At 32.9% G+C, this 23,005-nt stretch overlaps 2 protein-coding genes across 3 annotated transcripts; both read right to left on the reverse strand.

Annotated features, from left to right (window-relative positions):
- Positions 1 to 6,945: 6,945 nt before the first annotated feature.
- LOC141720865 (protein WHAT'S THIS FACTOR 1 homolog, chloroplastic) lies at positions 6,946 to 11,020 on the reverse strand. 2 transcript variants are annotated; one of them, XM_074523516.1, is made up of 3 exons: positions 9,546 to 11,020; positions 7,983 to 8,086; positions 6,946 to 7,908 (listed from the first exon to the last, which is right to left on the reverse strand). In XM_074523516.1, exon 1 carries the CDS (start codon positions 10,893 to 10,895, stop codon positions 9,561 to 9,563), a length of 1,335 nt encoding a protein of 444 aa, XP_074379617.1. In that variant the 5' UTR covers positions 10,896 to 11,020; the 3' UTR covers positions 6,946 to 7,908; positions 7,983 to 8,086; positions 9,546 to 9,560. The 2 variants fall into 2 exon arrangements, with proteins under 2 accessions (XP_074379617.1, XP_074379618.1); XM_074523517.1 differs by having other exon boundaries at positions 6,947 to 7,908; positions 8,032 to 8,086.
- Positions 11,021 to 14,292: 3,272 nt separating this feature from the next.
- On the reverse strand, positions 14,293 to 18,090 carry LOC141720867 (L-ascorbate oxidase homolog). Its single transcript, XM_074523518.1, has 8 exons — positions 17,852 to 18,090; positions 17,618 to 17,727; positions 16,420 to 16,690; positions 16,095 to 16,197; positions 15,578 to 15,923; positions 15,089 to 15,454; positions 14,899 to 14,977; positions 14,293 to 14,805 (listed from the first exon to the last, which is right to left on the reverse strand). Exons 1-8 carry the CDS (start codon positions 17,987 to 17,989, stop codon positions 14,593 to 14,595), a joined length of 1,626 nt encoding a protein of 541 aa, XP_074379619.1. The 5' UTR covers positions 17,990 to 18,090; the 3' UTR covers positions 14,293 to 14,592.
- Between the last annotated feature and the right edge of the window lie 4,915 nt (positions 18,091 to 23,005).

Genomic DNA, 23,005 nt, shown 5'->3' on the forward strand with positions numbered 1-23,005 from the left:
ATTATATGTAAACTGAAAATAACATAATCATATCATTTAAACAAAATAAAATAAATAAATAAATCATAAGCAAATTAGGGTTTGCTATATGACAAGTAACTCATTTCCATACTAATTAAACAAGCAGATGCAGATGATTAAACTAATAAAAAATAAAAAATTAGGGTTTCAAATTGAAACCCCCAATTCTGAAATTAGGGTTTAAAACTTACCTAATTCAAGCCTTGGTGAAATGCAACCTTAAACTCCAACTTAGCTTCAATATGCAACTCCGACTTCGACTCGATATAATGCAACATAAATGAGAGCAGCAAGGTGAAATCTACAAAGGAAGGTGAAATGAGAGCTGAGAGAGGGATATGTTCTTGGTGATGAAATGAGAGATGAGAGAGTGATGAAATGAATATGTTTTTGTTTTTTTGTTTTTATTTTTGTTTTATTAGTTTTTGATTTTAATTTTTTCTTTTTAATAAAAAAGAGGGGGAAGATGTGGGTGAAAAAAGGGGGGAGAATTTTACTAAGTCAAAAAATAAGGGGGAAACACTTGGAGGGAATGAATTATTTGTTTAAGGGGGGAAACGGGGAAGGCACGTTGATTATTTTTTTTAAAACAGACATATAACATCGGTTGGGCTAAAAAACTGATGTTTATAACAAGAAAAGACATCGGTTGCCAAAAACCGATGTAGAAAACACCTTTTACATCGGTCAAAAAAGCAACCGATGTCTAAGAAGCGATGTCTATTCTACTTTTTCTAGTAGTGCCAAACACCAAATTTAGATGGTGAGAGGCTACTAGTTGGGGTAGACCTTGATGACACCATCACAAACATGGGGGATTCATCAGTTTTCACTGAAGACCCATGGTGGTTAAAAATGCACCTTCATGTGCAAATCAATCTTCGCAGACTGTAAGGTTTGAGGGTAATAATCCTAAGGGGGAGCTATCCTCTCCAATTCAATTGGAGGTTCCTGTGCCAGGAACAACTTCCCTCAAAACCCTGGCTGAAATTGCTCTAACCATTGAAGCTGGGAGTACAATTGCAAATGATCCTGCTATGGGAGAGACAAGTACAACACATTCATGTGACAGTGTTTTGCAAGAAGCACAAGGGTTTGAGGCTGGTTACATGAAAATAAACCAGTCAAATCCCCTTCAATTCAATTGGAGGTTCCCACTACAAGTGGAGGACAACACACTATCATAAACACAGAGAAATCTGTGAGTCAAACTGTGACTCCTATCACAGGTGGTTCTGTTACATTGTCACCTTCTCACCCAATAAAACAACCCTCAACTTCTCAACCTCAACCTTCCCATCTCATCTCCCAGTGGCTCCAAGAAATTATAGATCAACCTTCAACCATTGAAGACCTTGTAGTTGACCAGCTTGGAGGACTTGCACAAATTTCTCAACAGCTGCTCACATCCAAATGTCAAATCAGGACTATCAAGCCATCATGCTTACCTACCAGACAGATGTTGAAGCCAATCAGCCAAGATTTTGGATGAAGCTGGTCCGGATGTAAACTGTGATGCTTGGCTAGATAAAGAATTCTCTTTTGAGATGGATGTTGTGCTAGCTAAATTCAGGAAGGAGTATATCACTGTTCTGGGAAGAAATGCTATATCTTTATCTCCCAGGAAGTGTATGATGCCATCAATGATGTATATAATGCTCAAATCAAGGCTTTTCACAACTTTAAAAAGCACTTCAAATTACATTGATTGGACATTAAGACAAAATAATAAAAATGGTGAGGGAAAAGATGGATCAAATCATCTCTTTTCAAACTGAGATAAAAACAAATTCACAAACTTTGCTATCAGATGTCAAGGTATGATCTAAGTGGAGTGGAAACAAATGTCAAGGATCTTAAAAACTCATTTATGGCCCTGAATGACCAAGTTCAAAAACATATCACTCATTCTAATGATTAAAGACTGAAATTGGATCAAATGCACTCTAGCAGATACACTCCTTCAGCCTTGCTCATGGATGAAATTAAGAAGGCTGTTCATGACACTTTTGGGATCTCTACTTCCTCCACATATCAATCCTCATCAACAATGAAAGTTCAAGAGCTTCAACAACAAGTATCTTCTCTCCAATCTTCCAATGACTCACTAAGTGCACAAGTACAAGCTCTTACATCTTTGGTGCAGAGTCAACATACAGACATCAAAACCCTGGTGGACTCTCACAAGCATCTCCAAATGAAAAATTTTGTTGCTTCGGGAACCATCACGGGGAAGCTCAACATACCATTGCCCTCACTACCTAAAGATGTAAGGCCATAATTACCAACTCCCCTACTCATTCCTGTCACCAAGACTAAGGGGGAGATCGAAGCTAGGATTCAACAATCCAAGGATGCTGGTAAATCTAAATCTAAATAGCCTATTCAGGTTGGCCAAAGTTCTTTACAAGCTAAAATCTCTCATGATGTTGGAAAAGAAAGACTTCTAAAGGCTGCAGAAGGACCAAATCAAGATCAATAATTCAGTGAACTTCTTGCAGTACTAAGGATGTCTCTTCAAAACAACTACATCACCTACAAGAGAGCATTGGCCAAAAACATTAACTTCATTAGGGCAGTGGTTGTAAGAATTGATAATTACTTGGAGAAGAGAATTGTTGTGAATATCAATGATGGTGGCGTGAACAGATATCTTCAGGGGTCTCTTCCAAATCTTAAAACCTTAAGAGCATTTGAACTGGATGTAATGATTGAAAGAGTAAATCCAGTTATTCCAGAGGACACCCAGCTGCTAAAAGAGCTAAAAAATGCGCAGATAACAGCTTTTTCTGAAGCTTATCTATATCCAAACAAAGGGGTGGCCTACATCTGTCCAACAACCAAACAATACAAACAACTCATTGTTCCTAAAAACTGTGTCAAATCAAATATGAGGTTGATCATGACTCTTCAGTCTGATCTAAAGTACAAAAGGAGCAAGAAGCATGAGGATGTGGAGATGATAAAGATTCTTAATAGGTATCTTGTAAATGTTGATACCATGTTGCCAAATCTGCAATTCAATTTGAAAGATGACAAGGATGATGATGTGCAGAAGCATGATGAGCAAAAACATTCTGGCTCAAATCCAAGTCAATCTTCAAGAGCAACTGGCAGCAAGGATAAGAAGAAAGATAAGAAGAAGGATGATGACAAGAAAAGAGGGGATGAAAGAAGGAAGAAAAAGAAGGAAGACAGTTCAGGACCACACCAACAAACCCTAAAACTCCAAATCAACCAAACTCAACCCTCCAAACTTCTTAACTCAAATTCTCAACCATCTCTCACCTCAAAGCCAAAATTCTTATATAAGCCAACAACAAACTCTCTTCTCAAAATCCCAATAACTACCGGCCAAACCTGCTTAAAGAAAATCACAACCCTACCTTCATATAAATTTCCAACCAAGACACACTTTAAATTTGTTGGGAGAAAAACAAAGCAACTACAAGTTACTGAGAGATCACTCTGAATTGCTATGATCAATCTGACTTTCTGCCACTAAATTAGTGCCTCACAGATGAATAATACTTTCAACAGCTAGCTGAAGAAATAGTCAGAGTCTGGGTTGTATCATATACTGAAGTTAGAATTTATTATGATGATGGTTCTTTCCCTTTACTTGGCAGTAATCTAATGAACACACTTTCAACCACATAATTTAAAAGAGTAATCAGTCTGATGAAGGGTAAGGATTCAATTACAAGGTTATGGAGAGCTGTATATTGTGTATGGGTGAAAGAAAGGGATGAGAAAATTATAAGGGCAAAGGCTGAAAAGGAAGAGAGAGATTGAAAGTATGCTGAAGAACTTGCAAGAATTGTGAAAAGATCAAATGAGCTTAAAGCAAAAGGGATGAGCGGACTCTCCAAAGATGGACATTTTCTCAACATCAAAATTGGCAGATACTCTAGATTTAAAGCTGGTTACTTAGGGTGTGTTTGGTATTGCTGTTGCAGACAGCAACATCAGCTTTTCGCTAAAAAGCAGGTAAAAAACTGTTTGGTAAAATTTAAAAGCTGCTTTTCGAAAAAGTGGTTTTGGCCTAAAAGCTGCTGTTAGAGAAAGCAAATCCCCCCATGCTTTTAGAAAAAGCTGATTTTCAGCTGCTGCGGGAAGCAGATGCTGATTCTACCATCAAACCTTACCAAAAGCATTATTATTTTTATTTTTTTGAATCAAAACATATACTTATCAAAAAATTACCAAACAGTCATCTGATTTTTACAACAACACTTTTTTCAGCAGCACTTTTTCTAACAACACAACAATTTTTAATAGTAATCCCAAACAGAGCCTTAAATGGTTATTCATTAGATGAGTGGCTCAAGTTTGTGGAAGATATAAGAGGAACTGAAATTTTAAAAGAAATAGAAATTTTAGTGACTATTAAGGATCTCATTAGAAAGGAGCCAAACTATGAGGATTTTATGTAATGAATATTCTTGTTAAAACTTCTACAACCACTCAATGTCAAATGTTATATTTCTGTCAATTTGTATGTAAAGCTTAAATTGTTCATTGTAGCTTAGAGTTGGTCTTGTTAACAGGCATAAATTTGTGATACGCAATCTTCTCACAAATTGGGGGAGATTGTTGTGCAAGACATGCCTGTACTAAACAAGACTAAGTCAAATTGACATCCCTAAGTAAGTTGTATGATAATCTAAGTTTGTATTTTGTATTTTAACACTTAAGTCTGTAAAAATGTAAATAGATCAGACTGAAGTATTTTTATGTAACCAGTCTCAAGTCTAAGAATAAACTCTGGAAGAAGATCATGAAGATCATGCCTCAGAGAAAGTGTGAAGAAGTTTGGAGTTGAATAAATATGTTTTGGGAAAAACATTTTAAATCAAGAAATCTACAAGTCACAGATTAAGTGTTACAGAGAAGTCATTCGAGAACTCCAGAATGACTTATCAAGAAGTCAAGGAAAGCTTATAGAGAAGTCTCATAGATATCGACAAGCCAAATTGAAGACATGAATTTTGAAGATATCGACAAGTCATTTCTCCACTAGAGAACTCAGAGATATCGACAAGTCAAAATATCACTAGAGAACTCAGAGATATCGACAAGGCAAAATATCACTAGAGAACTCTGAGATATCGATAAGTCTAATTGTCACTAGAGAACTCAGAGATATCGATAAGCCAAAATGAAGTCATGAAGATAAGAGATCTCGACAAGTCAAATTCTCTTATAGAGAACTCAGAGACTTCGGTAAGTCAAAACTGCTATAGAGTAATTAGAGATCTCGATAAGTCATTTTACCTATCGAGATGTCAAGTTCTCTATATAACTAACTGGAGATCTCGATATAAAACTCAAGTACAAAATGCAGATCAGTTTATTATCCAAGATTATCAATCAACAAACAAATCAATCACTGATTTGAAAAGTCTACAAAAGCAGCTTGAATAGTACAAAATCAAATGTCAAGTTTAACTGACAAAGTAAAGTCACAGACATGCACGATTTGCAAAGATACACTAAGCTAGAAATAGAAAGATTTAGTTATCCAAAAGTAGGGTTTAGTACATGCTTTTGCATACTGTGTAAAACCAGTGTTTACTGTTCTATAAAGTAAACACTGGATGTTTTGTTTCGGTAGTAACAAATAGATCTGAAAAATCTTGTAACTCTCGAGAGAGAAGCTGAGTTTTTTATCAACAAAGAACCCATAAATTTGTAGCAAAATAATAGCTTGATTTTAATATAAAATTAAGTGAGTTTTGAAAGACAAGTGTGTTCACATGCATGTTTTAATTATTCTGTTAAAACATATTATCTCTACAATACAACTTACTTTGTTTACCATCCAAAAATAGTTCAAAAAGATTAAAATTGTCCAAAACACATTCACCCCCGTGTTGTATTCATTACCTAACATGTTTGTACTGTGTGAGTGATCAAGTGTGAGTGATCAGGGATCTAAGAATATGAATGTAGCCTGTAGGTGCTTTTAGTTATGATTTAAGAGTGAAGCAAATTGAGATATTTGTGATGGTTGTTAAACTATGGTGTGGATCTTGTTTGAATTGTAGTTTTTTTGGCTAAACAATAAGTGACACAAATTTTTATGGGAACGGGTGATGGTGTTAAAGCATCTCTGATGAGACATAATAAAGTATATTTTGTACAATTGATGATATTGTGGATTTTTGCTTCTTGATCATCACAAGGCTTTATTGTTTGGTTGAATTAGGAGTGAGTAGGGTAAATAAGAGAAGCAGACATTGTGAATTTGAAAAAGTCTGAGATAGCAAATTTTAGATAATCAATACCGGTCAATATTCATATGATCTATTTTTGATAATTCCATAATTTTAAAATTTTATCCTCTAATTACAGCTTAAACTTTAATATTAAAATTTTAAACTTTTACATTTTTTTGATAAAAAAATTATTTAATTTTATATTTTGTACTCAACCCTTTCATGACAACCCTTCATCCAAATAAGGTGAGGGTTGAACCCCTCCTTTCCCAACCCTTAAATTCAAATAAGGTAGAGGTTCAGTCTAACCCAATCCAACCCAATCCAACCTAACCTAACTCAACCCAACCCAACCCAACTAAACCCAACCTAGCCCCTTCTCTCCTAAACTCCCAACCAAACATAGCCTAAGTGGTTGATACAAGTGTAGATAATATTGAACTAGCAGCAAACGTAGGCTCCGTTTGAGAGTGCTGTTGAAAATTGTTGTGTTGTTAGAAAAAGTGCGGGTGAAAAAAGTGTTGTCAAGAAAATTAGATGACTATTTGGTAATTTTTTTAAAATTATGCATATTTTGAGATATAACATATAAAATTAATATTTTTGAGAAGTTTTGATGGTGAAACTGATGGTCACTTCCTGCAAAAGCTGAAAACAGCAGCTTTTATACCAGACAACAACTTTTAGAATTTAACAAACCTTTCTAATAAATTTTCAGCAAAAAACTGTTATACTTGTATGCAACAACAATACCAAAGGAAGCCGTAGTGTCGCATTCTGCTGACCTTGAAATTATCACAAGAGAACAACTTTTTTCTAACTCGCATCTTTACGTTTTCGATGATTTCCGAGGCCGGGTTGTTATGACCTTGCACATGAATTCGGCTATTACGTTCAGACCATATAGCATAATAAGCTATAGCAATGTACAGGTAGGTGATATGTCTTCTAGTTGGTCCAGATTTCCCACAGTCGCATTACCATTGCAAATGTCATTCCATGTCGGGACCAGGACTGGAGACGCATTCAAAATCACTGCTGTATAAGGGCATATACTGAATAATGAATATATGCTCATGCGATTCTGTCTAAATTTGTGCAGAGAGAACAGGTCACGTTAACATTCATACCAAAACGTAGCATTCTGTCCTTTGTTCTTTGTGAGTAGACACCTTTTCAAGACTAATCAAATAAGTAGAGAGTACTTGGGGACTGCAAAAATATGCCAAATCAATTGTATCCAGGGTGGAGTGTCATTTCTTGAACATCCCACATCAATTGTACCAGGGTGGAGTGCCAACTTGGGTTACGACTATATCATGATTTGTTGGTGTGCATAGTAACAGTATTTTGCCTTATATACTGAACAAGATTCTCAAATCTCCTCGATATGAGACTGGGGTGTTACATACCATTTCACAGAAAATGAGATAGAATGCTCTGAATCTTTCTTAGAACACAAACATGTAAAAAAATGTGTGCAGTCCAGTAGCCTTCAATGCCAAATAAGACAGCCTTTATAAATTGAACCTGTCCAGCCTGAGCCTGACCGATGCAAATCCAATGCTCAATCTTATTACACAGTTTTGAGATCAAAGGATGGCATTGTCGAGAGTTAAGTTGCACTGAATTAAGTGGGACCTCAAATAATCCACTGGAAGAGATCCTACATTAAAACCAGATAGGTTTAGAGCATATTCTTGAACAGTAGCTTGAAAGTTACCAAAGAAGCAAACACACTTTGATGGATCAGGGACAAGGCCCGAGAATCTTGAAAAATCTGAAACACCTTGCAATGAAGAGCTTAGACGTTGTGTCCCCTTTGCAAAAAAGCAGAACATCATCTGCGAAAATTAAGTATGTCTGATCTGCATGTTTTTCCCTCCAGTGATAAGATAAAAGAATGCGAACACTTTTTGATTACATGTTCTTAATATGTTTATTCGCGGGGAAATGCAAGAATTTACATACTATTACTACCATTGTATCTATCTAAAATATTCAAAAAACGGTTGGAGGATAAAATCAATATACATTATAGTATATTTACGATTTATAATGCTGGAATTTGTCATAACTCGAATTATTAGTAAAATGCAATGCCTTCAACAAATAAATTGAGCTGCACATGCCGTTGCAGCAGCTCCCCCCCCCCCTCTCCCGGATCATTAACTCTAAACTTGAATAGAAATGTGTTGCACTTTTGAAAAGATTAGGACATAAAGAAAACTGGTCCAGTATACAGTTCATGGATAATTGGGTACCTATGATACAGGTCTGTATTTCATTCCGGTCCAGTTCAGGACCTTTCTGCAGCTCAACTAGGTCCTTTGAATGTTTAATATTGGTTAATTCCTTTGAGATCAACTTCTGTATTCTCCCATCAATAAACAAACTGATCCAAAATATTATTAACATGAATTTAAATACTACATATGATTTTACCTACATCTACATGCAACTAAATAATCTTAAGCTCAGTGCTGCAATTGGAACCTCACCACACTTGTGCACAAAACTGATAGCATCATTCATATCATTACTCAACAAACACCTTGATTGACACCTGAGCAATGGAAGGAGCCCTTTATGAAACAAAGGAAAAAGGGACAAATTTCCTCACATACAGTCATGGTCATGTGCCCACGTCTAACTCTTGTTCCTCGTGCACAACACCAAATACTTGGCTCTTCTCCATTTGTTGACAAGAAGTTCTCGAAAAAGGACCTATATCCTTAATAATTTTCCAGTAGAAACACTAACAATTGTCTTACGTATACTATTAGGTCCATTGTGTGCAAGAGTTCACAATTTATAAAATTAGTTGTCATTGATGGTAAAAAGTCAATAAAAGTAATGTATATTACTGAGTGTACGTCATACAAGGTTTTTATTAAGATCTCTATTGACTACGTTAATATAAGTTGGGCTAAACGTTATAGAAATTAAAATGACTGCATGGTATAATATCCTGCACATAATGAGGTTGCAGCAGCCTCATTTACTATAAGAAACGCGGAATCATAGATTCCCGATTTAATAGCAAACATGTGATGGGAAGGTAGTATTATAGTGAAGACATCAGCTAGTTGGGATTTAACAGTCACAATAACCAGCTAGATACTTAACTGGAAACACAATAACTGGAAATGCCAATCGGTGTTATATTCCAACATCAGAAACACAGTTACATTTTACGGCAATTTTTTTTAAAAAAAATATCCATTAAAATTAAGCAAAAAGGCAAAATACTTTCTAAAGCTTTAAAATCAAGAAACTATTTAGTACCAAAAAGTTAAAAACCTGTACAAAATGTTTCTATGTATCCTTGTAAGCACTGCAAACATCCCCAATGTCCATCTCAGAATTTCCCGGACATGAAACATCATCATAAGCATTTAAGGTCTCCTCCTGCGCCGGTGCAATACTGAGAAGATCTTCCTCAGAATCACTCTCAAACAAATCCCTATCTTCCATATCTGGCAAGTCATCAAAAGTTTCAATTTTCTTCTTCCTTCCTCTATAACCAATAAGTCTTTGTACATTCTCCTTCCAAATAGCCATAGCACATTTCTCAATCAACTCTGAACCTTCGTACGCTTCAGTCAAAAACACGCTAAACCTTTTCCCTCTCTCAGAAACATAAAAAATACCAAAATGTTTTAGCAACAGCCTCATCAACTTCTGTGGCATCACAAACTCCCTCCTAAAATGAGTAAGATGATCAGTAACCAATCTCTTCTCATTCATAAAACTCAGCATCTCATGCATTACCGCGACAGCCCTCTTATCAAACTCCTGCGAACCAGCTGTAAGCTCGCTGGCATCAGCATACGGTGACAAATACGATCTTTTCTGAAAATTATCAATCTGTCCACCATACCTATAAACCTTCTTATAATTCGGTGGAAATTTCATTGGAAACGCAAGTGAAAGCAAACCAGGTACATGATCCTTAACCGAATCATCCAATGTAGATAAACCCAAAACCTTTTTCTCCAATTCCGTAATAGCCCAACAAGGGTTCCAAGAAACCAACTCCAAGAACTCAACTTCATCCTCATCTTTCACAACCCTAAAATTTTCCGGATACTTAAACACCCAATTCTTCCTAAAATCATAAGGCAATCCCAAATCTCTCCTAAAATGTGCAATCTTCTCCAACTTAATCCGCTTATCGATGGACATCATCAACAATCTACTAACATACTCAACAGCTTTTTCACTAGTCACTTCCAATATTCTTTCCTCTTCTTCCACCAATTCCTCAGCCTGGCTTGTTAAACCACACCACAAAGTACCCTTCTGATCCTTATAAAGCTCAAACAGTTTCGGAGACTTTCGAAGAAAATCCGATATCTTATGAGGCTTAGGTAAGTTAATCTGTCTCCTGTACTGATCAAGTGATCTTACAGAAATGATTTGCTCAGGCTCCTGTTTCATTGTTTCAATCAAAAACAAAACTTTAGAAATGATTTTCCACTTCTCTGTGGCTATTTCGAGGTCATGTATTCGCTTCTTTTCGCTTCGGTCTTGCACTCTTTTGCTGGTTGTCATTGAACGAATGATTGAGAAATGTGAAATGGGGATGTTTGCATTGTGATTTGCTTTAAAGAACGATAAAGTTTTGATTTTTATCAGTTTAGTGGCCATGGTTGTTCGATAGAACAGTGAGCTCGAGTTTGTCACCAACCGTTTGTGTAATTGCCTAAAAGACACACTTGGCTCGAAGGAGTTTTTTAAGAACTAATGTACATTTTGAAAGCCCCCTGCATAAACTGTTTCGGTCTTTAGTTAGTACTATGAGCCTGTTTTATATTTCTGAAAAATATGTAAAAATAATTCATTACTACTCCAGACTGAAAAGTTTATTAATATTTCTTCATTATAATCAACTTAAATTTATTTATGTACTGTAGTTGAAATTGGAAGTCAGATTCAAAGCATGTTTAAAAAAAATATGGATATATTTTAAAAATATTTTATATAATTTATAAATTTAATCGCACCATCCCAATATATATTTGCATGTTATTTACTTTATACACTTACCGACTCATATGACATATTGACAATAAAATCACCCAAACATTTAGTAATAGCTTGAAGTCAAAATTTTAACTTATTCTTAGGGAACTTTAATTGATAATAATTTATTTAATTGTATCAAAATTGGTCTAATTAAAAATATAACTAAATATTAGAATCGAAATTGTGGTATGTAATTTAGTGATTAAATTTATTGATGCCACCAAATTCTCGATATATAAATTATATAATTTTGTAATTAAATTAGTTTAACATTTTGTAATTATTAATATATAATTCAGGGTCTTTCTAGTCATTTGATGTCTTAGGGTGCATGTCATAGGCGTAAGTGCATGATTTGATGGGCATGTCATGACATCAATTGGCCAGCTTTTTCGGGATTTAGCATACTATTTTACTATTTTTTTATTTTCTAATAATTATTTTTATATTAGCAATGTATTCAAAAATAACAAACATCATTCTAAAGTATTTGCATATATTTAAATATCCAAAAGTTTATTAATATAAATGAGTATTATAATAATATTTGGTTGTTAATATCAATTAACTTTGATTTTATATTCAAGTTTACTCAATATTAATAATATTATTATATTTTAAATAAAATCAGGCCCAACAAGTCCCGGTACCCTAAGCAATACCCAACATATATTACATCAGTTTTGTTTTAAATCAGATGTGGTTTGTGAGAATCAAACTTATTTCATTTAATTATACAGCCTTTTATCACTATATCATATTGTTACACGTGTCTCTTTATGTAAATGTGTTAAGTGAATATTTTATTTAATTTTAAAAATACTTACTTGAATTCCGCAAAAAAATGATAGTTTGTTGAATATTTGTACAATTAATTTTAAAAAATTGAATTTCAGATATAAAATTAGGCATAATACATAAATAGATTATTATCTTATTTATTAATCATTTTTTAGTTTGAAAATATATCTCATATATTTTTAACATATTTTTAATTATAAAAAGTAATTAAAATGTACCTATATAATTTTTTTAAAAAAATATTGAATATAGAATTGCTTATATATAAATAATCTATATTAGTATTACATATTTAGATAAGTTTGAATTATAATGAGTCAATGCATTATAGTTTGAATTAGAACGTGACACGTTGTTCAAAAAATACTCGAAATTTGACTATATAACCCGGCCGAAAAACATCGTCACATTCTACGTTCAATAAATTTAAATTACAAGTTCGGCGAGAATATCTTACCAATAATGTGAATTTTTTTAATATTTTATGTTAATATAAATTAATATGTTTGAGGTATTTATAAGATCAAGTCAATTGATTATTTATATTAAAATTACTAACCTTACTGGTAACGCATTGTTATTTTTGGGATTTGTCCCAATTTTAAGAATATTTAAAATTTGAAATGAGATCTCACTAGATTTGTTAAAACTACGATTATATATTAAATCGATTTATTTTTCATTTTTCACTTAAAAAAAACCAACTTATTAAAAAGAATTCTTTTAGATCAACAATATTCATTGATCAAGATAATATTGTACAAATATTTTAAATTATTTTAATATTTTGAATTATTCAGATAAAAGTTATATCTATACTATATTGTAGTATTTGATTCAATGCATTTTATATTATTTAAGGAAAATAACATATATTGTTCAATAATTTGAAGGAATTAACTAGTTAAACTGATATTTATAAAACTTTATCGAACTGAAAATTTTTAATTTTTGAAGAATAGTATAAAATGTTATCAATTTATTATATGAAAAAAATATTAGAGTCGTAATGAAAGAAACTTAAAAATGGTTTAAATAACGATATAAATACGATTTTTCTTTCGAATTCTTGAAAAAAAATCATGAATATCAATAATAAGTCTTAAAAATATATAATTCATTTTTATGTTACAACCATGATTGATACCCGATTACGTAAAAAATATATATGGATTGTTTGTTAGTGATAATGTGAATACCATATATAAATTATAACAATTTATTTATAACATAATTTTAATTTTTGAATAATTATAAATGCATGTTATTTAAGTAATCAATTATCTCACTAGATGTTAATAATTATTATACATGTACATAAATCAGATATTTAGCATATAAATAATTGAAACATCATAATTTATTAAGAGATGTAACACATAATAATTTACATGCTAACACACATATACATATAACTTAATCTTATTTTGTTAACAGTAGTGTAAATAAAAAACTAACATTTTCCAGTACATACATACGTTGAATTTCAAAAAATAATATTTTTCATTAAAATCAACTTTAATATTAACAATAATATAAAATTTTACATTATTGTATATTATGATTGCAAGTCATTCTACTTCAGTTATGCATTTTTTATTTTTTTAAATTGAGTAAGTTAATTGTAAGTTAGTAGTTAACTCAGTAATAATATAAAGCAGTACATATATTTTATTTAAATAAAATTCAAGATTTTGGTCATATTCAACATATATGTTAATTTGTAGTTTTTTATTTACAGATTAAGTTTAATCGTTTCGTTTTAAACGTACACTTACTACCGTATTTATATGGGTAAGAAAAATATAATATAATAATAGTTGAGGTGATATTCATTCTAAAAGTAAGGATCAAAACTCCCTACATAAAGCTTGTTTGAGAGAAATTTTATCTCCATGTCTTCAAAATTTGACTCAAAACTATATATACGGATATTATTGGAGTTTCTTAACAAATATTATAATTGCATGATATATAAAAAAAATTCTACAAAATGACTCGTGTCTTACACGCTTATCATGGTAGTTATATGTAAAGTTTGAACTTCAATCCATTGATTTAGTTGGTATCATCCTTTTCCCTGTCTCTTATTAGATCCTTAGTTTCACAGTGTTCATTCACGATAAAAATATGACCAGGGGTCAACGTACAATTATGCATAGTGGCTAGATCATCTCATTTTCTCATATTAGGGACCTCTATTGTTTAAAACAGATGATTGCATGTTATCAATGTTAAGTTTATAGTTAATATCAAGTTCTAATATGATTTATTACAAATAATGAAGAAACTTGGACAATACAAAGAACAAATATAAAGTTGATTCATTCTAACAAATTTGACCTTGAGTTTAGGTCATTAGAATTTCTATTCTGGATATCTGGTGACTTTGCTTGGATAACATCCTGATAATGTGCTGTATCAGCTGAAGTCTACTCAACATGAACTATAGGCCAAAGCAAGCAGTTTTAGCTCTACATTCATCCACCTATGCGCCAACCTCTTCTTGTTTTCCAGTTTAAAGGGGTCGTGTATGTCGACCAGCTGCTCGACCACAAAGGCGAGCATTCTTTGGGATGGGGTACTCGTCTCTGATGGAATTAGAATTTGTGTAGACGCGCAGATAAAACTGTTGTCCAAGATATTGTCGTGCCCAAAATTCTGACCTCAGATTCCACATTCCCACATTATCAAGCGGGACATAAATGGCAGTCCATGATTTGGGGTACACCTACAAGTTCAAATAGGTTTTTAGTGAATAGATCGTAGATGTACCAAGAAACTGTAAAGCAAGTTAAACGAAGATAAACTTAAGTCTTTGCACCTGAACAGTGCAACGTGCAATTGCATCGTGGAGGTTGTAACCTTCTCTGCTGGCTGAACTCCATTGCCCTCCGTCCATTCTGCATAATACGGAACTTTAAAATATATTGTACACTAATGCAGTAAAGCAGAATATATAGGTATAACTATAATGCTAGACAAAATAAACACCCAAGCAATAATCTACTCACCCTACTACAAAAAATGAGTATCCGTCAAGGTGGTAACTCTGAAGAATGTTTTCATGGTTGTCAAATACGATTTCAACGAAAGATCTGAAGTCAGCGCCCATGACAGCGGTGTCAAGAAACAGACCTCCTCCAGGAGGATTTGGTGATATGCTTCCAACACGAAAAACTCCTCCAATATTAAAGTAGTCGGCTAGCTTTAGGGGAGTGTCAGCTGGGACAAAGGAGACACTGTTGATTCCATATCTCTGCTTGCCACCGATTTGACCAGCAGAACTGGACAATATGATAGTTCGACTAGTGTTTACCATACCATAATGGTAGGAACCTTGTGGATTAGGCCTTGGTCCACTTGCTGTGAGATTAGTCCTAATTTACCAAGAATGAAAAAAGTAAAGAACATAATTAAGTACTCAGCTGTCAATCAATCTTTCAACTATGATAATGCTCGATATGGTAGACCAATCAATACTAAAGGGCCAAGATAAGAACCTTATAGAACGCGCCTGGTTCAGAGACCAGTCAATCTGGATGGTTGGTCCACCAGGAGGTGGGCCGGAAACTGGGCCAGCAGAGTTGCTATATTTTAGAATACCAGTGGTTGTGAGAATTTTAGAGGTGAAGCGGGATGACACAACAATATAGTAATCCTGAGCTGGTTGGTCGGCTGTGACTAGTACTGAGTAAGATTGGCCAACATGAACATCAAGTGATGAATAGGTCGATTGAAGTGCGTGTGTTCCTTCCACCTCAACCAATTTCATTTTATGACCTTGAATCCGGAAGTTCAGTGAATTTTGTAGTCCAACATTTGATATTCTGAGCCTGTATGTCTTACCTGAACAACAAAGATTAGAATGACTAACAATTTTTAGTCATAGTATACTATGGTTAAGTGCTTACTTTCCAGTCACAGTCCTTAAAGCAGTGTTACATAGTTGGATTAAACCATAATTATGTCGGGTATAATGATATTAAAAGGAAAAAAGTATGTACAAAGACAATGTACCTTGTTCAACATTGATATAGGCTCCATTAGGACCACGCCCGTTGATAAGAATGCCATCAGGATTCGGTAACTTATGACCACCATCAAGAAGTGCCTTCAATTTCTGTATAAGGAGAGAAAGATATTCATCGGACCGAAAAAAAAATAGAGAAATAGTACTGTATAGTTCCTTTGTTTATAAAGTGATCAGTTGCCATAAAATGTAAATAATATCTACATTTACCTATTCAAAGCTAAAAGAACACAAAGATAAGTACAAAAAAATTGGAATGTAGCACACAATAGTAAATTTTCTCCTAATTTATTATAATGAAGGAGAGTTTACCGTGTGATTTGTCTTGTACCAATCTCCAATTAAGACGGTATAATCACCTGCAGGATCAGGGAATGGAACAGGAATCCTGGGACGGCTAAGGATTCTGAAACCTCCAAACCCTCCGGCAGCTTTGTGGAAATCAAGAGAAGGGAAATAGTAAAAGCTTCCAATCTGATCCTTAACTTGAAGAATGTATGTGTAATTCTTCCCAGGAGGAATGGGGCATGTAGTCCCATAAACTCCGTCCATATAGGAATTCCTCCTCTGCTGAATCCCACTCCTACAATTTTCCATGTAGTCATCAGTAGTATTACTCAACTCGTTCTACAGATGACATTTTTTGAATAGCCTGTTTGACTACCTTTTCATAACTGTAAAATGGTAAACTTAAGGTCCAGGTCATGTGTATCATGTGATCATCTACTTATTCCAGAGGCCTACATATGATTTGGGTGAAGACGAAACCCATGGATAACAGAGGATAAACCCTTAAGCACTTACGATTATCCAATCGTGCTCACTTTATCTTTTATTTAAGTAGAAACTATGCATATTGCAGTGAAATATTTACAATTTCAGTTCACTGAAATTTACTTGTAAATGTTACTTATTACTACACAATGTTGTAAAATAGGTAAAGAATCAGGATTAGAAGAACAAGCAAGATATCACTTTAGATATAGGATTGCGGTGCCGTGGTGAACCACTGCATTAAAAGCGATTTTGGCAAAGTCAAAGGTGCAAATCAAATTACTGTTCACTTCTAAGGTTAACATAGCTTTCTCCAGAAGTGTGCACTCACAATAGCAGAAGAGGAGTTTAATAAACTAATGCCTAGAAAATCAGAAAGAAAAAAAAAAGGATGATCGTAGTAGATCTATATATATACACCAACCTTAATGAACCTTTAATAATCTTTTACTAATTACAATAAAGAAGGTGAAGCCAAAGGGTTGAAATTAATTTGATACTCAATAAACAAGTAATTTGTAAGGAATGCCAGCTTGCATATTGCATGAATTGCTCCTAAAAAGTAATAGCACAAAGACCAAGGATCACTAGCTGGCGACTTTTACACGTCTGGAACAGGACTTTATTGTATCTTTTCACAGTTAAGAAAGTATAAGCAGATCTGATATTAGCAATACACTACATTGATCTGCTAAACGAGATGTGTTAAATGTATTGCATGTAATAAAATACTTACCAGGAGATTAGAAAAGGGCGGTCTAAGCTGTTGAAGACGTTGATGATGAGATTATCATTGGTGACTGAATGAATATCAGGACCAGGGAATTGTCCATTAATTAAAATCCCCTTGGAGCAAAAACAAAAAATCCGAATCAGGCTACGACAAAAAGAGTGCCATAAACACTATTTTTCGAATCAATGTTTAAGCTAATATACAAAAAAAAAAAAACGATGAGTAGAAAATAAGTACCTGTTGAAGAACACCGAGAGGATAGATGTCACCGTAAGTGACATTCCAGTTGAAGAACCTGTAAGGATCCTCTGCTTTGACAATGGCGAAAAATGCAAGTGCAACCACACTCAGTAATGCATCTAAACTTAGCTGCATTTTGGTGGAAGAGTGAGTAGAATAGCAAGGAGGGAGTGCTGATATCGTGAAGAATTTAAAGGGGGGGGGGGGGGTCTAAAAGCGGTGGTGCTGTGATTAAAGTGAATGGTGAGGTGTGACTTCCTTTTAAAGTGCAGCTACAGCTACTACTAGAATTATATTTTATAATATGATTAAAATTAGCCGGGAAAACAAAGGAGAGAGCGAGGAAACGGTGAGTAGTGATGAATATTATTGTACTTATTCGTGAATATTTTTAAAGGCCTTAGATTTTAAATTGTTGAATTTGGTGTCGGTGCACATGTTACGGCAAGACCATTGTCACCATACCACATGCTGCTGCTGCTGCTGCTAATTTTGAATATTGACACATCCTTACTACTTACCAAAATACTTGTATATTATACAAAATTCATGATAGTAGAACTCTGTCTGGATGCGAGCTACGTGATTGTTCATGTGCTTAGTTAACACTTTTACAACCATCCCAAACGTCCTCTCTATTCTTGTTCGTTTGTTTTTTTTCCAAGTAAAGTCTGGTTCGAATCATAAGATACTATTACTATCTCGTTCTCAAATTACTTTTCCACTTTCATGTATTCTAAAGAGTAAATCAAACACATATACATTAGGCTATGAATTTTCAAAAATATATTGTAAATCAATAGAATTAAACACTTGATAAATCATGCTACAAATTTCAATAATTTTAAAGTCACTGGTGAATTTTATAAATTCTGGTAAAATCTTTCAAGTCAGTTCAGATCCCCAGTAAATCCTTTAATTCGCTTGATGACAGATGTATTTTTAACTTCAAATTATTGATTGTAAATTCTGTTGGTGGTCTTTCCCAAGCAACCTTGGAGACTATAAGGTGTACTTGCTATGTGAAATTTAATTCATATATGAAAAGTTTGAATTTGAAAATTAGAAACTTTAAAGAATCCTTTTATGTCTTTCACATGAATGAATAACTTGCAAAGGGCGAAGAACGTGGAAGCTGGGAATTTATATTTTTTTCCCAAATTTATGGATAAACAATACAGTAGTTGCACATGATCAGGAAGGCACAAACACAATGGTGATTTGTATTTTTGCAAGTGCACCATCTAAGAATATTATAGTCACCGAATTGTATAGAAATGTGCGGCTCAATTGGCTCTCTGCGCACTCCTACCGACTACCGTTCATTATAGTAAATAGAGAGCATATTTATACTTAAATAGTCAGGCGGGCTCAACAGTAAAACCAATTAAGCGGTCCCTACAAGCCCCCAATATTTTTTTCCTTTATATATATATACATAAATATTAATTATTTTTATAAGAAAATTATTTTAGGTAAAAAATGTAAAATAGAAAAATTCTCCAAAAAAAAAAATATCAAATTGGTATTAGAAAATATAACCTAGATTTACTTTTACCAAATTGAAAAAATAAATGACATTAATATTCCTATGATACGTGTGCAATTTAGTTTTTCAAAATTATTACTAACTGGTAACTGTTGTTAACTGTTGTTACATTTGCGGGGCTTATCAGTTTATCAAAAAATGTGCTCTTTAATACCAATAGCAAACGTGTTGGTTTTCAAGAAATCTAAGGATAAATAGTTTAAACCTACATAAATTTTAATTCTTTTTGCAATGTATTCACTTTTTCAAAATAATCAATTAAAGTAAAGAAAATTGAGTTATCATTTTATTTTTAAATAATAAGAATAGCCAAGTAATTTATCATTTTATTGAAAGATTTATGAAATATAAATTATTGTTCTTATGTTATCATAAATATTATATATCATATTTGTATAATATGTGTTCAAAATTCTAAAAATATATATTATGATCATAATTGTAATATAAATATATATTAAGAGAGTTTACTGTGATATGTACCATGTATTATGGAATCAAAAATAAAAATATGTAAATAGAACATAGATCTTTTGTTAATATACTATTTTTGTAAAAGTTTTCTTTATTATGTAAGGATGTTTTTATTAATTAATTTGATATATATCAAAAATAGAGCGCCTTAGACTTGGTTGAGACGGCCCTGCTTATAGTTATAAGCATATACTAATAAAATTTGATTGATCGAGTGCATATTAAAAGCATATACTAAGAAAATTTGATTGATGAGTTCTAAAAATTTTATTGATGAAATTTTTTGTATATTCAGGGGGTCCATCATTATTAATGAACTCTCCATCAATATTGCGGATACCTCATCAAATACTAATTCTAAGCATATGCTCATTGACATATACTACAAAACCCTAGTTATAATATGAGACCAAAATTATAAAATTCAATTGCATAGACATACATGAATGTATAAATGTATAAATGAATGCTAAGTCTTATATATAGGACCAAAGATGGCTATAGCCATTTTTGCAACATCAGGTCCCCTTTACATTAAAGTCAATGAATTGAATAAAATGTTAGTTAAATATAACAAAAAAAATTTGTAAAATAGAAGTAGCATTGGAGTGCAAGAATTATTTTAGCACCAAAAAATATTTTCTAATACCAAATTATAATAATGACTATAGTTATTTTATATTTAGCATTGGACTTGTCGGAGATCCAAGGTCTTTAATTAAAGTAAGTCCAATGCATAGCTATATTTAGGTTTATAACTATAATATAGGACTAAAATCATAAAACTCTTCAATGCTGCCAACAAGGGTGGAAGTTGTGTGTTTACAGTAACTCTCATCTAATATCATAACAGAAAGCTTCCATATCTCGTAATCCTATCTTTAAAACTGCCGGTGTTGTCTTTAAAACTGCCGGTGTTGTTAGAGCGCAGTAATGAGAAGTTTTTAGATAACAAGATATACTTGTTCTTATATTTGAGACCAAGAATGATTATAGTCATCTTTGACATTTCACCAAAATAACTAATAACGGAGTGCAAAGAGGTTCACTTTAAATAAAGTGAATGAGTTGAACAAAATGTTAGCTAAATATGAAATTATTTGGTTGTAAAATATAGCTAGCATTGGAGTGTAAGTGCTATTTTAGAACCAAAAATACGTTTTGGTATCATATGGCTATAGCCATTTTTCTTTTAGCATTGGACTTTCACTTATTAATAAGTTCAATTTATGGGTGCAGTTTTATGTCTCATTGAGTGGTTCAGGATATTTGTAACTACATTCACTACACAGTAGAATTACTATGACAACCACAAAAATATATTACCTTATAGGCTATGTGTGTTGCAATAGAATATATGCAATAAATATGCAAAATTTTCCACATTTAGATAACATTAATTGGTCTAATTATAATAAAATTTAAGGTCAAATTTAAGTATTTAACATATATTGTAACAATTTTGAACCAATTATAATATTTTATAATTGATATTTTTATAAATGATAGATCCAGTGCGCTTGACACCAGTCTATTGGCATGGAATATGGAATCTTTTCCAGAAATTTGTTACATAAAGGTTCCTGCTTCCTACCCGCTTTTGGACCTAGCGAAAAGGACTCTAACTACATATTTGGTCACAATTACAACAGTATTTTAAAAAAAAAATCAAAAGGATCAGATTGTAAATAGATTTTTTATGCTACAAAACCAAACATCAATGTCATTCAAAAGTATCATAACCAATTTAAAAGCAGCTCTCAGGCTGTCCCAACATCATCACACAAACATTCATAATTTAAGTCTAATAGAAAATGACAAATATCTAAACCAAACTCGCGAGAGAATTTAAACAATAGTAATCTAAGAAACTCCGAATAACTTAAACATAAAATAAACATCAAATTATCATGATGCAGCTTCATGTCCATCTACCTCAAAATTAAATGGATCTTGAATATGCTAGGCGCTTCATAAGCCTCATGCATCATGTAATTTATGTTCTAACAATATTTGTAGCTCCCTTCAAATTATATATCATATTCCATCAGCTTGATCTCTTGAAACCTTGGTGTTAGTTGTGTCTCAATAGCTAACATGGACCTTCTTATCTACAAGAACAATAATCACTAGTCATGCGACTTAAATATACATAAACAAACAAATTTATGGATATTATACGTATATTTATAACTATTGTAACAGATTATAAGTTTCACAAGATTATGACTTATGACCATGTCGTGGTGGTAACATCAAACATGAGTGTCTAACCTCAAAAGTTACAACAATAAAAAAATCTTGTATTATGTTTTACATTCTTGAGCCAATTATAGTAACGCATCTACCAATCTTGCTGTAACACCCCCGAATCCGGGGTCGGGGATCCGGATTGTCACGAGTTCCATTTCCCTTAATAACACTCAATCTTAATAAACAACCAACTACTGCATACTCTGACCCCACAATATACACATACACCACAAGTTATAGTCTCAGAGATGAATACCCAAAAATAACACAAGTCATTTTATTCCACAATTATAAGCCATTACACCTCAAAAGGGTTTCTGAATAAATTTATATTTTCTTTGCCATTATTATAATTCATAACTATACATAAGTCTGGTACATCAAAAGTTGAAAAACTAGCCTATTGGTAGTTCCTACCTCAGCTACAGCGGCATCAACGCCTACATGAAACTGTAGAACGTTTCCTATTCGATCGCGAATTGGGAGCTTGGTCATGTTCATCTTGTCTAGCTGTTGTTGTGTGATGAAAGAAGAAATAAAGGGTGAGCAACAAGCCCACCAAAATAACATATATAGTAATTAACAGTATATGAGCATCCTCATAGTACTCATGAAAGTCTTGGTCAAGCAAACAAGAACCAAGTTTGATATTTTAACGCGACGAAGTCGCAAAATATTCAGTATATATATATACTTTTCAAAATCTTTTAAATCCTCTTCCATGCATAATATACACAGAGTTCCAGTTTATAACTGTTTAAAAATATCGTTGCAAGGTGATCTCATATATTTAATCTTGTCTCAACGTTTTCCTGAAAATCTTTGTCATGCATAAGATAATCATTTACTAGATATAAGTTGAAAAGATGAAGTTA

This window comes from Apium graveolens, chromosome 4, assembly GCF_009905375.1.
Source record: "Apium graveolens cultivar Ventura chromosome 4, ASM990537v1, whole genome shotgun sequence".
Classification (NCBI taxonomy): domain Eukaryota; kingdom Viridiplantae; phylum Streptophyta; class Magnoliopsida; order Apiales; family Apiaceae; genus Apium; species Apium graveolens.

Bases quoted from the DNA above. Each gene is read 5' to 3' on its own strand.
- LOC141720865 (XM_074523516.1), bottom strand. From the start codon at position 10,895: ATGGCCACTAAACTGATAAAAATCAAAACTTTATCGTTCTTTAAAGCA.
- LOC141720867 (XM_074523518.1), bottom strand. From the start codon at position 17,989: ATGCAGCTAAGTTTAGATGCATTACTGAGTGTGGTTGCACTTGCATTT. The intron at 17,728-17,851 runs GTACTTATTTTC...TTTTGCTCCAAG, and splicing joins CTCTCGGTGTTCTTCAACAG to GGGATTTTAATTAATGGACA. The intron at 16,198-16,419 runs GTAAACTCTCCT...CTCCTTATACAG, and splicing joins GGTACAAGACAAATCACACG to AAATTGAAGGCACTTCTTGA.